This window comes from Megalobrama amblycephala, linkage group LG14 (genome assembly GCF_018812025.1).
Source record: "Megalobrama amblycephala isolate DHTTF-2021 linkage group LG14, ASM1881202v1, whole genome shotgun sequence".
In the NCBI taxonomy this organism is placed as follows: Eukaryota; Metazoa; Chordata; class Actinopteri; order Cypriniformes; family Xenocyprididae; genus Megalobrama; species Megalobrama amblycephala.
This window is the reverse complement of record NC_063057.1, coordinates 22,786,619-22,800,569: the sequence shown is the minus strand read 5'-3', so window position 1 is coordinate 22,800,569 and position 13,951 is coordinate 22,786,619. Positions and strand designations below refer to the sequence as shown.

The 13,951-nt window shown below is 37.6% G+C and overlaps 1 protein-coding gene across 1 annotated transcript; it reads left to right on the top strand.

Moving 5' to 3' along the window:
* The first annotated feature begins 9,398 nt into the window (after positions 1-9,398).
* LOC125246047 (complement C1q-like protein 4) lies at positions 9,399-11,985 on the top strand. Its single transcript, XM_048156898.1, has 3 exons — positions 9,399-9,633; positions 10,164-10,295; positions 11,429-11,985. The coding sequence occupies exons 1-3, from the start codon at positions 9,450-9,452 to the stop codon at positions 11,710-11,712; spliced, it is 600 nt and encodes a 199-aa protein (XP_048012855.1). The 5' UTR covers positions 9,399-9,449; the 3' UTR covers positions 11,713-11,985.
* Positions 11,986-13,951: the final 1,966 nt, after the last annotated feature.

The window sequence follows — 13,951 nt, the reverse complement described above, 5'->3', positions numbered from 1 at the left end:
AAGTATCAATTTACATTCATAATTGGCCTTACAATCGTTAAGTGTGTGCGCGACCTAAAGCCGTGGATTCATTATGTTCGGACTCACCGCAGGTGACTCATAATCTGCAGTTGTTACTCCTGTCTCCTGACAAAAACATTGCATGTGGAGTGTGGAAAGTTACTAGAGCGCGCAGCCGCGCGTCTCTCACAAGGAACGTCATGGCAGTGATTGACAAGCCAGAGGGCCAATTGTTTACGCGATGATCACGTAAACGATTGGCTGATGTTTTTAAGTCCCTACCTCGTGCACAGATGATGTATATTAATATTATTCCTTTCAGTGCACCTAATAAATAGTATTTCATCAGTTAGTAAAGACAGTTTCAAGTAATATTGCAAAAATGTATAAAACAAAACATCCTCTGTACCACCTTTAACCTCAGCCATAGCACCTACATTTTCACATCGAAGGGGAAACGGGCATACGGCCCACAACTCCCTCAGGAGGAGGCCAGAACTAGGAACTATACAACCTCACAGGGATAGTAATAATAAAGATGATATAACAAACAAACACCTAAACCTAGCTCTAGCCTAGCCGCTAGCTAAGGCCTACTGGGCCAAGCAAAGCTTGGGCTTCATTTTGAAACCTTCAAATATGAGGAGAAAATGAAGCACTGTAAGCAAACAGTGTCAGGCGGCCGATAAGCCGTCCTGTACACAAATAACTGAAGCGACGAGTGTTAACTCAAACCAAACTAAAGTATTAGCTGAGAAGCTACTCTAACATAGGAGGCTACAAAATAGCGGCCATAAAGTGGCCTGCATTTTGAAAATTAGCCAACCTAATGCTACAGTTATTTTGCCCAAAAGAACCCCTTCTAACTTTACTGACTACATGCTCAGGAAAGCTATACAGGAAAAACAAGGTCTACACTTTTTATAAACATAATATAGACCCAGCTTACCTTCCTGCGGCTCGCAGAGTGAAGATTTTCCCTCCTTTATTAATGCATGAAGAAGGATGAAATCAAAAATTCTTTTAAGCCTAAAAGCACTTTCACTATCAAGCCAGAAGGCTGCCTTTAGAAAAAATATTATCAAAAGGCCAGCCGACAGCCTAACTGTAAAAGAAGCGCCTGAGCATATATGGGAGGTGAAAGAAGAAGAAGAGGAGAGGGTAGATATAAATCGCCCTTTAAACAGCTGGGGGATCGATTATAAACGCAACGGTGTTTACAATCGATCACCCATCTCACTCTTGCTTCTTCCTCCTCCCGTCTGTCTGGCTCATATCCAAATCTGAACGGCCAGGGGGTTTTCCATGCCCTCCCAATCTCAAAAGCGGAGATCAGGAGAGAATGGAAAGTCTATGGGAGCCGCAACATTCATGGACAGAAAGGAACCGTTCGTTGAGCTGTCGTGCGCGGCCCCTTTCTTAACGCGCTCACACGGCAGCTGCAGCCTGCCAGAAAGGTGCGTCCCAAAAACACAGCGGCTCACATACCCAGTGGCCAGAGGAGCGCTCGCTATCGGACGCGGTGACATCAAACACAAATGTCACCGTCATCCAACTCACAACCTCGTCAGCCCCGGGGAAGCCGAGAGAAATATAATTCTTCTCAGGCTTCCCAACGAACTCACCTGCGAGCCCTATGCTTGCAGTCGCCGTATTGCCTCAGCACACACGGGGCTACAGCACCAGGCACAGATGCAGATGCAGACACCTCCTCCCTCAGGAAGAGTGTCAAACGAGAACGGAGTGTCGCAACAGGAGAGATGCTCACAGTGAACAATAGACAAACACACATAGACGCCGCCCTCAAGCATCGTCTATGCGTTCGCTCCTCTCCAGACAGAAAAACACCAGAAACGTGTACATCAAGTGTCAAACCCCTGGGACATGGATGAACACATCCTCCTGGACGTTTGCAGATATAAAAGGAGTAATTTCCTACCGGAGTTTGTGAAACAATGGCACGAACAAAACAGTCCCTAAAAAACGAGAAGATGTTGACTCCTTCCTCAGGTGCTCCCTTTATACGTCACGGTTCGTGCCATTCGACGTCATAGGCTGTTGCCGGCCAATAGGACTGGAGTGTTGTGATTCATGGCATTTCGAACACCTGTCACGAGTGACGGTTCCCCGTAGCGCAATCAGCGCAGAGTTGAGTTCCCTTTCAAAAGGGAACCTAATGTTTTGAGGAGAATGTGTGTCTGTCAGTGGAAACTCTCCTGCGGATTCACAGATTCCACTTTTTGGAAGTATGACTAACATAAGAATTTTCACCGGAAAATGTCATCAGAACAAGTAACATCCCAGGTTAAAAAAAAAAAAGTACATTTACTTAAAGTGCTATATTTCAAATTTTGTTCTTAATATACTAAAAACACTTCTTTAGTACTACTTAAGATCATCTTAAGAACATGCAAGTGTACTCAATTGTGCTATTTTGAGACAGCATGAAATATGAACTAAAATGTGTTTTTAATATACTATCTCTGTATTAAAAAATATATTTAGATATATATTTTGAACCCATAACAAATGAATGTTCCTTAGAACTGGTTCTCTTTGAAATACAAATCTTGTGTAGCGATATCAGATGCATATTTAAAACTGGAATATAGTCAGATTCATGTGTTTCTTCACCATCATGCACTGTTCTTTTGCAGGACACAAGCTTTGACCCAGAGATATCTGATGATGATGATGATGTGGGCAGAGGAAGAGGAAGAGGCAGAGGCCTGGTTTCAGAAGATGATGCAGACAAAGATACAGGTTTGTTTGCTTTTTTATTTACACTTTAAAATATTATTTCCCCATTTTATTATTTTCTTTTTAGTCTGCAGTGAAAGTATTCTTTTCGTTTTTGTATTTAGTATTCTCTTTCTGTTACAGGTAAGTAAGGTTCATGCCTCATAAATAGGTGACGAAAAAGAAAATCTCTTGCTGGTGTTCATCAAAATGTGATTTTGAAATGACTTGAGTTCAGCAGTTGTCCTGGAGTTACATTCACACACATACATTATCTAATGACCTTTAACAGAGGCCCCTGTGTGTTTGTTAACTCCCTGAGGTCTGTAAACGCGCCGGCGCGTTTTGCAGGATTTTTTTCACATTGCAGCAAAACAGACTTAAAATACCCTGTCATTTCTTGTCATAGAGACATAAGTAATATATCAATTGAAACTACAGAATATCTTCTTTTATTTGTGTACACTCAGAGTAAAAACACAATGTTGTGCTTTTTGTAAAATAAAGAAAACTAACATGATGCGTGATCTCTCGTCTCCCTCTGAACGAACTCCAATCTGATAGTTCTCAGAAAATGAACTGTAACTTATGAATAGTAATGACAAAAAAATGACACTTATGTCTAAAGAAACGTTGAAATGTCAGGTTTTAAATTGTGCAAGTCAAATCGAAAACAAACATTCTGTGTTTATGTAATCTATATGAAAAGTGAGCCATGTCAGAAGTCCGTGATTCAGCTCATTATCCGCTAATGCGGCAAGGAAAAACAAGAACTAATGCGGCCACGTCCACGGAGCCAGCGCTATTCAGAGGCAAATTCTGAGTCAATACATGTATACATCGTCTCAATCATGTATCTATTGTCCTGATCTGGATGTTAAAGCCATGGTTAGCGATCTCTAGAAGACATGCCATTAGTTCCTGGTTCCTGTTCTTCTTTAGATGAATTTGTGGACTAAAGGTGTAAAGAGCGCCCTCCGGCTGCAAGTATGAATTGAAAACACAGTATCCAGCACTCATAGTGATGACAATAAATATTGAATAAATATTACTCCTCAGTATAGAAAATTGACGTAAATATATAAGAATCCATCAGTATTTCTCCAAATGTGCATGCTTTTAAGCTAAAAGCCTATATGAAATGCCATAGAGGTAACATAATTGTTCAGATACTTTGCATCACAGAAATACATTATATTTTAAAGAATATAATAGAATACCATTATTTTAAATTGTAATAATATTTCACAGTATTGCTGTTTATGATGAGCTGAGACATGATTACAGAGGGTTTTTTTCACAGCCTACTTGACTGAAAGGCCTCATTAATATGCAAGTCATTTCAGGTCATTATTATGTGATTCTTTTGTCTTCTCGGGTGTAAATGACCCATTATTCATGCAGATTCACGCCTCCATGCATACAGTGTTTCTTGACAAAAAGTGTCTTACAAAAACTAAATCAATATATTGTTTTATATGAAGGAGTAGACAGCATAATTTTTACATAATTCTGAAGCAAAAACTCTAGTCTACAACCTCCAATACCCAGAACTCTTGTGAACACAGATTTAATATACTTTTTTTGGCCTTATTTCAGTGACTTAAGTTGTTTTGTTTTTTCAATAACCACGCATAAACATTATTCCTTCAAAAATACAAAGTGTACATACATGTTCCTCACATATTATGGTAGCCTAGTTTGTGCTGAATACAGTGTAATGACACTTTTGTCATTTAAATGTTTATGAACAACTGAAAAAAGCACAAATGTCAGGGCATGTCAAAACTTCTCCAGGCCCCAAATCAGCCTCAGACTCCAGAGGGTTAACCACATGATGAAGAACACCAGTCCAAAGATCCTAAAAAACACAAAATTTTGAAATTTGAGTTCAACATGTTTCTGGGTCAACATTTTTATTGATCCTGGGACAACCTTCAAATCAACCAATCAGATTTGAGGGACAAGTTTACAGATGATGTCAAGTTTAGGCTTAAAATCATGAATTGGTGCTTCTACATCAGTGTTATTTATCTATCATTTCCCTCTGATTTTTGGGATAACTTGAAAATTAAAACTCTGTCATTAATTACTCACCCTCATGTCGTTCCACACTCGTAAGACCTTCATTCATCTTCAGAACACAAATTAAGATATTTTTGATGAAATCCGATGGCTCAGTGAGGCCTGCATAGCCAGCAATGTCACTTCCTCTCTCAAGATCCATTAATGTACTAAAAACATATTTAAATCAGTTCATGTGAGTACAGTGGTTCAATATTAATATTATAATATTAGCCACGAGAATATTTTTGGTGCGCCAAAAAAACAAAATAACGACTTATATAGTGATGGCTGATTTCAAAACACTGCTTCAGGAAGCTTCGGAGCGTTATGAATCTTTTGTGTCGAATCATGATTCAGATCGCGTGTCAAACTGCCAAACTGCTGAAATCATGTTTTACATAATATAACTCCCCTGACCTTTGGAAAAAATTCACTTTACCGATCAGACTCAGCCTCTTCAAAACCCCTTCAGTTCACACCACCTTTCAAAAGCTCTTGCGATATTTACCCTTGTTTTCGCAAGGGCCAGGTTGCATCCTCTTTTTTCTGTAATCACTGTAAAGATGCTTTACGGAAAGCGTTAGAGAAAAACTTTGAAGGATTAGGTGCAGACACGATCAAGGAAGCGTTTCCAGAACTCCCAGAAGAAAAAATGAGCTTGATCGAGGAGTTGTTGGGGGCGTTTATATGTCATGCGTGGGATTTGGGTGGCAGCAGGGTAATTTTCAATGAGAAAATTGAAACTTTCCATGCTAAAAAAAGAAATACACTGTTGGCTATTGGGCCATGAGTGTGAATTTGAGGCACATGACACTGATGTGTCCATCTATGCGATGGCAGCAGACGTCATCTTGGATGACTTGGTTGTACAACAGCCTGTTATCAACTCAGTCAGCACAGTCGCACAGATAGCCTGTATATTTGCCATACCGATCATTCATTGTTATGAAAAAATGAAATGAATGACTATGAATATGAATATATATTTGCATTTTCAGGGTGTATAAATATGAATTCATAATTAACAGTGGTGTGTAAAGTTGTCTTCGCTTGTATTGTGAAAATAAATGTTTATGAATATGAAAGAACGCTTATTAATTTATTAATTACAATTGTTTTCGAGTCTGATGCCCATTCCAACTAAAACAGTAAATGTTCATGATTTCATTTGAAAGAACTAACAAAATTGTACCTTCTGTTGAAATTTCATGCCAATATCTGATAAAATGAGAAAGTTACAAGCAAAAACATGTGAATAATAAGCATTTCCGGTCACATACCTTCTATTGTAATGAATGTGTAACATTTTAGTATAATCTCTAATATTATAAATATCACAACTTTCTCAGTCCTCAACTGATTTTCACAATCCAGGTGTCTTTGTAAAGGGAATTTTCTGCTCTGTCTAGTCATGTGATCAGTTTTGAGCTTAGGGGTGTTTGAAAATTTGACCTATAATAAGTGAGTCACAGTCTGCATTATCCGCACATACACGAATACTAATGTTGCAGGAGTTCAACACTTTAACTTCTGTACGAAGGTACATCAACTCACTTCACTTAGTATAACTAAATCAACACCTTTTTCTATGCATTATGTGTATACAGGTGTGAAGGTGTAGTTCTCAAATAAACGGAAAGAATGAATAATTACTAACCTCAGAACAATCTCAAAATAAAAAGAGGTGCTCAAGTCAAGTCACCTTTATTCATATAATGCTTTTTACAATGCAGATTGTGCCAAAGGAGAAAATCTTTGTGATTTTAACATGTAAACTAAGCATTCTGGTGCACTCTGACAAGAAAATAAATGGAAAAAACAACAACATTTGCCTCAAGTAAAAAAAAAAAAATATATATATATAAAAAACATTTATTGACACTAGGGCTGGGCATTGACACAATTTTAACAAATGGATTCAATTTTTGATTCAGAAGCTTGCGATTTGATTTCAGTTTGTTCACCTACAATTCAATAATGATTAATTTAGGGCCTATCAGGTAAAGTACATGGCAGATTTCCTCAAAGAAAAAATCTCTCTCAACTAATGCTGTAAACTATACAGGGAACCACAGCCGGTGCATCATTTGTCATGATCACTAGTGAGAGTGCCCTATCAGCCACTAGAGGGCACTCCATCCCGGACTCTCGTTTTCACCCCTTGGACTTCATTACCCATAACACACTTCCCGGACAATTATCCCATGTCATTACACCCAGCTGTTTTGTGTTTCCTCATCAGTGTCTGTCTATTGTTTTTGCTTTAGTAATGGAGTTTTCAGTTCAGATCACCGTTTCATTGTGTGTTTTCTTGTTTTTCTTGTGCTTGTTTTGTATGGACTGCTTTACTGGATTTTGACCCTTGCCTGTTTTTGGACTCACGATTTTTGGATTACCCATTAAAAACAACCCCTTGCACTTGGATCTGTCTCTTGTCTCCGTGTTTGCAACGTGACATCATTATAATATTAAAGGTTAAAATGAATTGATTTGCACTTAGAAGTTTTTATAATAAAGTTATAATACATTTTTAATGACATAATTATGTTTCTACTTGTTTTTAATATCGGCCTAAACATTTAAATGGTGGTCGTCATAAAACATTCAGTATGGAAGCACATGTTAAGTACATGAATATGCAATGGCCTATAGTCACACTGGATATATTTATCAAAATGCTTCTCTCTCAAAGTTCATTTTTGTAGCTGATGCTCAACAGCTTTTCTGAGGTGAATGTCACGGTAAATGTGACATTTTTACAAGCTATTTTCCGTGGTGGAAACAATGATTGATCGATTAACGTTACATATGACATGATCCGGATTTCAGTAAGTTGTACTGCATCTTTCAACATACCTTCAGTATTCATTCATCCTACATTAATTTATGTTTATTTCGTGTTATAAAGCGAAAGAGATGATTGGTTCATGTGCGCTCTGCCTCTGTTTGAACTGAAGTGCTGTACATGGGGAGGTGGGGTGAAGTAATCATTACCAGAGCTTCTCAGTGATTTTAGTCCCGTCCGAATGCACCATCTGAGTAATCATTATGGACAATGTCAGTAAAGATTACGGTGACTTTTACCTTCTGTAAAAAGGTCCGGAAAAATTACTTCAGGTAATACTAATCCAGTTCGAATAGATTCGCTGTAAATATGTACGGTAAAATTCTGTCATTTCTTGTTTAAAACTAGTTTTCTGCTCGTTTTTCAATCATGGAAGCACTTGAAGAAACATTCATTTGTGTTGTAGGTGGTGGGACAAGTCTGTGACAATCCTCAAGTATTTTCCACATACCATTCAGAGCAAAAAGAAGATTGAAGGCACTTGTCAGAGGCACAAAACTAATTTTATCTTTAGCTAAGTGCCTATTACCATCACAATCCAATCTGAATTTAGTTAAATTGTTTGACCGGACCGTGCTGTTATATACAGGTTATATATTTAGATTATATGTGTTTGCACACATGCTATCAGGAAGCAACATGACAATGTTTCTAGACTATTTAACATTGTAGGTACTTCTACAAGCATGATGAACACAGGACTGATATTATCCTGAGCCATATATCAGGCTACATGTCTGATATTATGCTATCATAAAATGAGTATAGTTTAAGAATAGTTGCTGAATAGTGCACATGGTTGAAATAATGACACTTTAATCTTTCATGACTGTTACTGAGATGGCCAGATGGATTTATATATATTTTAAATAATTTTTGTCATATCTATAACAATAGCTGCCTGGATCTTGTGATGAATTTTGTGAGTGTTTAATGTATTTATTTGTTTTTGATACACATTTTTTTTTTTTAGTTTATTATCATCACCCTATCTTAAAATTATATGACCAAGTTTGCTCATCATAAAGGATTAGTTCACTTTCAAATAAACTTTTCCTGATAATTTACTCACCCTCATGTCATCCAAGATGTTCATGTCCTTCTTTCTTCAGTCGAAAAGAAATGAAGGTTTTTGAGGAAATCATTCCAGGATTTTTCTCCATATAGTGGACTTCAATGGAGCCCAAATGGTTGAAGGTCCAAATGTCAGTTTCAGTGCAGCTTCAAAGGGCTTTAAACGATCCCAGACGAGGAATACGAGTCTTATCTAGAGAAAGAAATGTATGAGGAATTGTTTTCCCTTACTGTTTACTTTTTGCCTGATCTTAGCTTGAGCGGCGGCGGCGCGATTCAGAGATCAACACACTCCGCTCTCCCTCACGGCCATTTAGCGCTTTGCAACGTTCCTAGACAATCAGTCAAATCATGTGAATATAGCGTGCATGCTGTGCTTATAGGAGTCACCTACACATGTGTGCCAACGCTTGCGAACAGAGAAATAGCACAGACGCAGTGTATATGCGCACAATTGTAGAATAATAATTGTAATAATTTCAGGATCGTTGAGTGTCCCTCACATGCCAGGGCCCTCAGTGCTCCGTCACCCTTTTTCCCCCACTCACGACGCTCCTGCAGAACCTTGAACAAGTAATAATTAACATAGGTTATCTGACAAAAGGACAAAAGTACTTCAAGTACAAACAAAAGTGCAACAGACAGTAAATCAGCACACTATAAAAAGAGCATGAGAGGCTGTGGGGAAGACCGAGCAAGAGCTGGAAACAAACCTCAGTGAAGAATGAAGACTTTAGTATGTATCCTGCTGCTGCTGGAAACCTTTGTGTTTGTGGTCCAGAAGGTAGATGGACAAAGCCCTGACATCTATGCAGAACTGAAAGAACTGACCAGCACCGTTACAGCTTTAGAGACGCGACTGAGGGCTACTGAGAAAGCTGCAGATGAGCTGAAAAAGAAAAATGATGGTACCCCACCAAAACATTCACTCTCGTAAACAATAACTTTACGTTTACCTCAGGAAAGTCATTCAGTGTCAACAGCTTGTTAGTTCGCTAGAGAAATCAACTCTTTCGCTAAATATATGCACTATATTAGCCTATATTTTACTTAAGCTGTTAATGTCTTGATTATTTAAAGTATGTTTAAAACAATCTGTCATGAAAACAAGTTATGTCCGCCACTGTGTAAATTATTATATTTCAATAACAAATTGGAGTAGAAAAATAATTTTATAATTAGATTTAGCAGTTGTAAAGGTAAAAATGGTCTTGTGTGCAATTAAAATGTTTGCATATATTTTTTTTTTAATTTGAGTGTCGATTATTAGGCTACAGCAAGAGTTGAAAACAGAAATTTCAAATCTTACTCAGAGTCAAGTGGAAGAGTTGAGGAAGGAAAACAGAGATGAAAGAGTGTGTTTGAATGAAGTTAAATTCAGTGTATGAACATTCGCAGCATAATATATCTCAATATTGCTGATGTTTTTCAATAACAGACAGAGAAATAGCCTTTTCAGCTGGACTGATGGAATCTGGCACTGGAGACGTCGGTCCTTCTGACACTAACATCACACTAATCTACAAGAAGGTCTTCACAAACACAGGGAACGCCTACAACCCAATTACAGGTAATTATCAATGAAATGGAGTCATAAAACTCAGTTTATAGTAATGTAAACACTTCTGCTCCATTCAGACCTCTCTGCAGTTGTGTAATGTGAATAAGAGAATTAAATGATCTGCCATCTTTCAAAACCATTACACCGTGTCCTAAACAGACGCAATGCGATAAGCAATGTGGCTTTTCACACTAGACGTGACGCGACCATGAGAAGTGAGACAATCAAGGGAGATCCTCGAGGGTTAGACTCATTTAAAGTGATGTAATCGTCCGGTTTTAGCCAGGTTTCTGTCAAACACAGCACATCTAGATTATTGTCTGTGATAATATCATTTACAATAAGTGCTTTTGAAGAAAGTGATCTAATATTTAACAACCCAAGCTTTATCATTTGTTTATCATTATTATCTCTATTTTTTATTTGTTGAACATCAATTAAATTTTTACCATTAAATGGGTTTGGAAGTTTTTTGTATTTATTAATTCGGGGTACAGACACAGTCTCTATGTGATAATATCTAGGTGTAAGAGTTTCTATGTGTCGGGATTTATCTGACTTCTGTAACGTGAGGCAGCTAGCAGACGGTCGGTTTAGCCAGTCTGTCTGCTTCCTGACCTGGGCCCCAGTTTGTCATGTTTCAGCTCTAAGACTATGTGCCATATTACTAGAGAGAAGAGCAGCACCATCCCAAAAAGCTGTGAGCACAGAATGCTATTCAAACTCACATTAGACACTTTCAACATTAAATAAGCACATGTATTATTTGTGAAAAAATAACTACAATCTTTGATCAACTTCAACACATGCTGTTCTCCTTTTTATTCTATCATATCTTTGCATACACTTCATCACATCCTATTCACCCGCTGCCCTCTAGTGCCTATATGCAGGAACTACATAACAAATCTATGTTCAACAATATTATCAACGCCATACTTTGTGTTGCTGTTCCAGCCGTGATGTCGCAGAGAAACAGAAACCGTTTCTAAAATACAGTTGTTTAGGACAAAAACTCTGATACCTTTTATCGCACATCGTGTCGCGTGTAGATAGGACACGGTGTTACACTGTGTTGGGTAATTGAGCTGTCATGCAGGAAACAGCTGATTCTTTCCTTTATCTCTTGTTATTTTCTTCAGGTGTTTTCACAGCCCCAGTGAAAGGAGCGTACGTGTTCGAATTCTCCGTCTATCATTTTGGTCAATTAATTCCAGCAGGTGGCTACCTTATGAAGAATGGACAGCATGTGGCTATGGCATATGCTAAGCAGGATCAGGGTGCGTTAAACTCCTCAAAAGGAGTTGTGTTGATCCTGGAGGTTGGAGATCGCATCTATGTGAATCTTTGGTCTAACAGCAGGATTTTCGATAATCAGAATCATCACAACACTTTCAGTGGTTACATGCTGTTTCCCTTAAAATAACAGGAGCTGTGATTCCAGTCATTCAGAACCTTTAGAGTATGATTTAAGATGAAAATCATGAAGAATCATTAACATAACCATGCATGTATTGATGAGAAAGTATGTGTTTGAAATCTGCAGTAGATTACTGTATTAAAGTCAGTATAATAGTGTTTGTTAAAGTAGAAAGTCTTGAATATTAATAATACCTTTTAAGTGCAGCTTGTTATTAATCCTTGTTCTGTATCTCTTCATCCTACATAAAGAGAATAAAGAGACATTTTCTTTTCCTCATTTTCTGGAATATTTTCCAAACAAACCAGCAGTAAAGTAATAGTAAAGTAGACTAAAGTAGTCTTCCTCTGCTTCAAGGCAATGCAAGTTTATTTGTATAGCACATTTCATACACAATGGTAATTCAAAGTGCTTTACATGAAAAGGAAACAAATATATAAGAATAAGAATGGAATGAACAGGAAAAATGGAATGCATCAGAAATAATAAAAAGATGATGCGTAAAAGATTGATATGAAATATAAAATGCATTAAAAGCAGTTAAAAAAAAAAAAAAAAATTAAAAGAGTACATATAAAATAAAGTGCATTCAGTTTGGATGCAGCACAGTGCTCATTCAGCAAATGCATAGATAAAAACGTCTGGAACATGCAGGTGTACCCCTGGAAGCCTGTAGATGGCGCTCTGGAACAGATCCAGGGACTGTGGCTGAACCTGAAATCACATACTACTCTAGAGCAAGTGAAAAACTGTGTGTGACAAGAGCAGTATGTCCTAATTCACAGTATTCATAAAAGATTAGGCAGAAAAGTACCCAGATGACCTACTTTTTCCTGCAAGTGTGCATATGATGGACACTTTACTATCCCATGAGGCCACAGGAGAGAGGATTAATGAATCGCAGTGAAGTCAAGTCAGGTCTTATTTATATAGCACAAATTTAACACAACAAAAACTGTGCAATAAAAAGGCTATAATTCAAAAAGTGCAGTGCAGTATTCTATAGTTGGTTGAGCAATCGACTTTGGTGAATGGCCATCTTATCTGCAGGTTACAGCCAATGGACAACTTCAGGTTAATTATCTGAACAGAGACCATTCCTTTAATAGATGTGATAACTGAGAATCATTCATTCAAGGGATTCATTCAAAAAGGCTTATTGAAACAAGTGACAAGAGCCAGTGAATCATGTATTCAAACCTATTTCATTCAAATTAATTAAGTCTTGTTAAATAGACTGCAGCAACCAACATTTTGCCAGAACCTTTAGTAAATTAGGCCTACATATTTTGTTTAGCTGTCCATTCAGAATTGTGACCTCTGTTTTGAACACTCAAAATTGTGATGATCAATTTCCAGAATTGTGCAGCTGACTGAGTAAAAACAGCATCATAAACTCATGTGTGATGGAGCAGGTTGTGAGAAGGAGGAGGAGATCAACTCATTAATCCTCTTATGAAATAAATTCAGCTGATCTCAAAACAAAAAGATTTATGAAATGTTTGTAGCAAGGTTTGTTGCTATGGGAAGGAGGAGGCGGGAACCGGCAAACGTTTAACAACTTTAATAAATAAACACAAAAGGAAAGTAAAGCGTGAGAGATACGAGGCCGGTGTGGCACACAGGTGACTCTCGTTATCAGTCGCACCGCCGACACACAACTCTCGCCCCGCCCTGCTTTCCACGATGTAAACATCACATTTCATCTCTTTTAACCATTGATTAAGAAAAGGGATCAATACTATATATTCTAGATGCATTCATTTCCGAATTATGATTTTTAGAATGCGTATTAGCTACCCTTTCCCTTAAAACTGGATTCCTCTTTAAATGTGTTTAATATTAGTTGATTTTCAAAGCACTAAACTGAGAGGTCACCATCCAAAACAGTTCTTTAAAGGGGTCATGAACTGTGTTGTTTCCTGAGGTTAGTATGCTTTTTACATCAAAAATAGTCATAATTTAGAAATAAAAGGCATTTTTGCTGCCATTATTTTATACTCTGTTTTGATCGCTCTGTTTTAAGTGGCGTGTCTGTGAGACTTCAGTGTAAACACCCACTGCTGTGATTGGCTGACATCTTTGCATTTGAAATAGCTAAGTATTTCTCTCTTTTAGCACATTTTTACTATTACAGCTCTCAAGGTTTACTAATCATGAAAAGTGTTGATTATAGCATTACATTTAGATCTGTGGCATTATATGTAGATCGTGTCATGAAAGGTTGCAGTGATGAACACTGTAG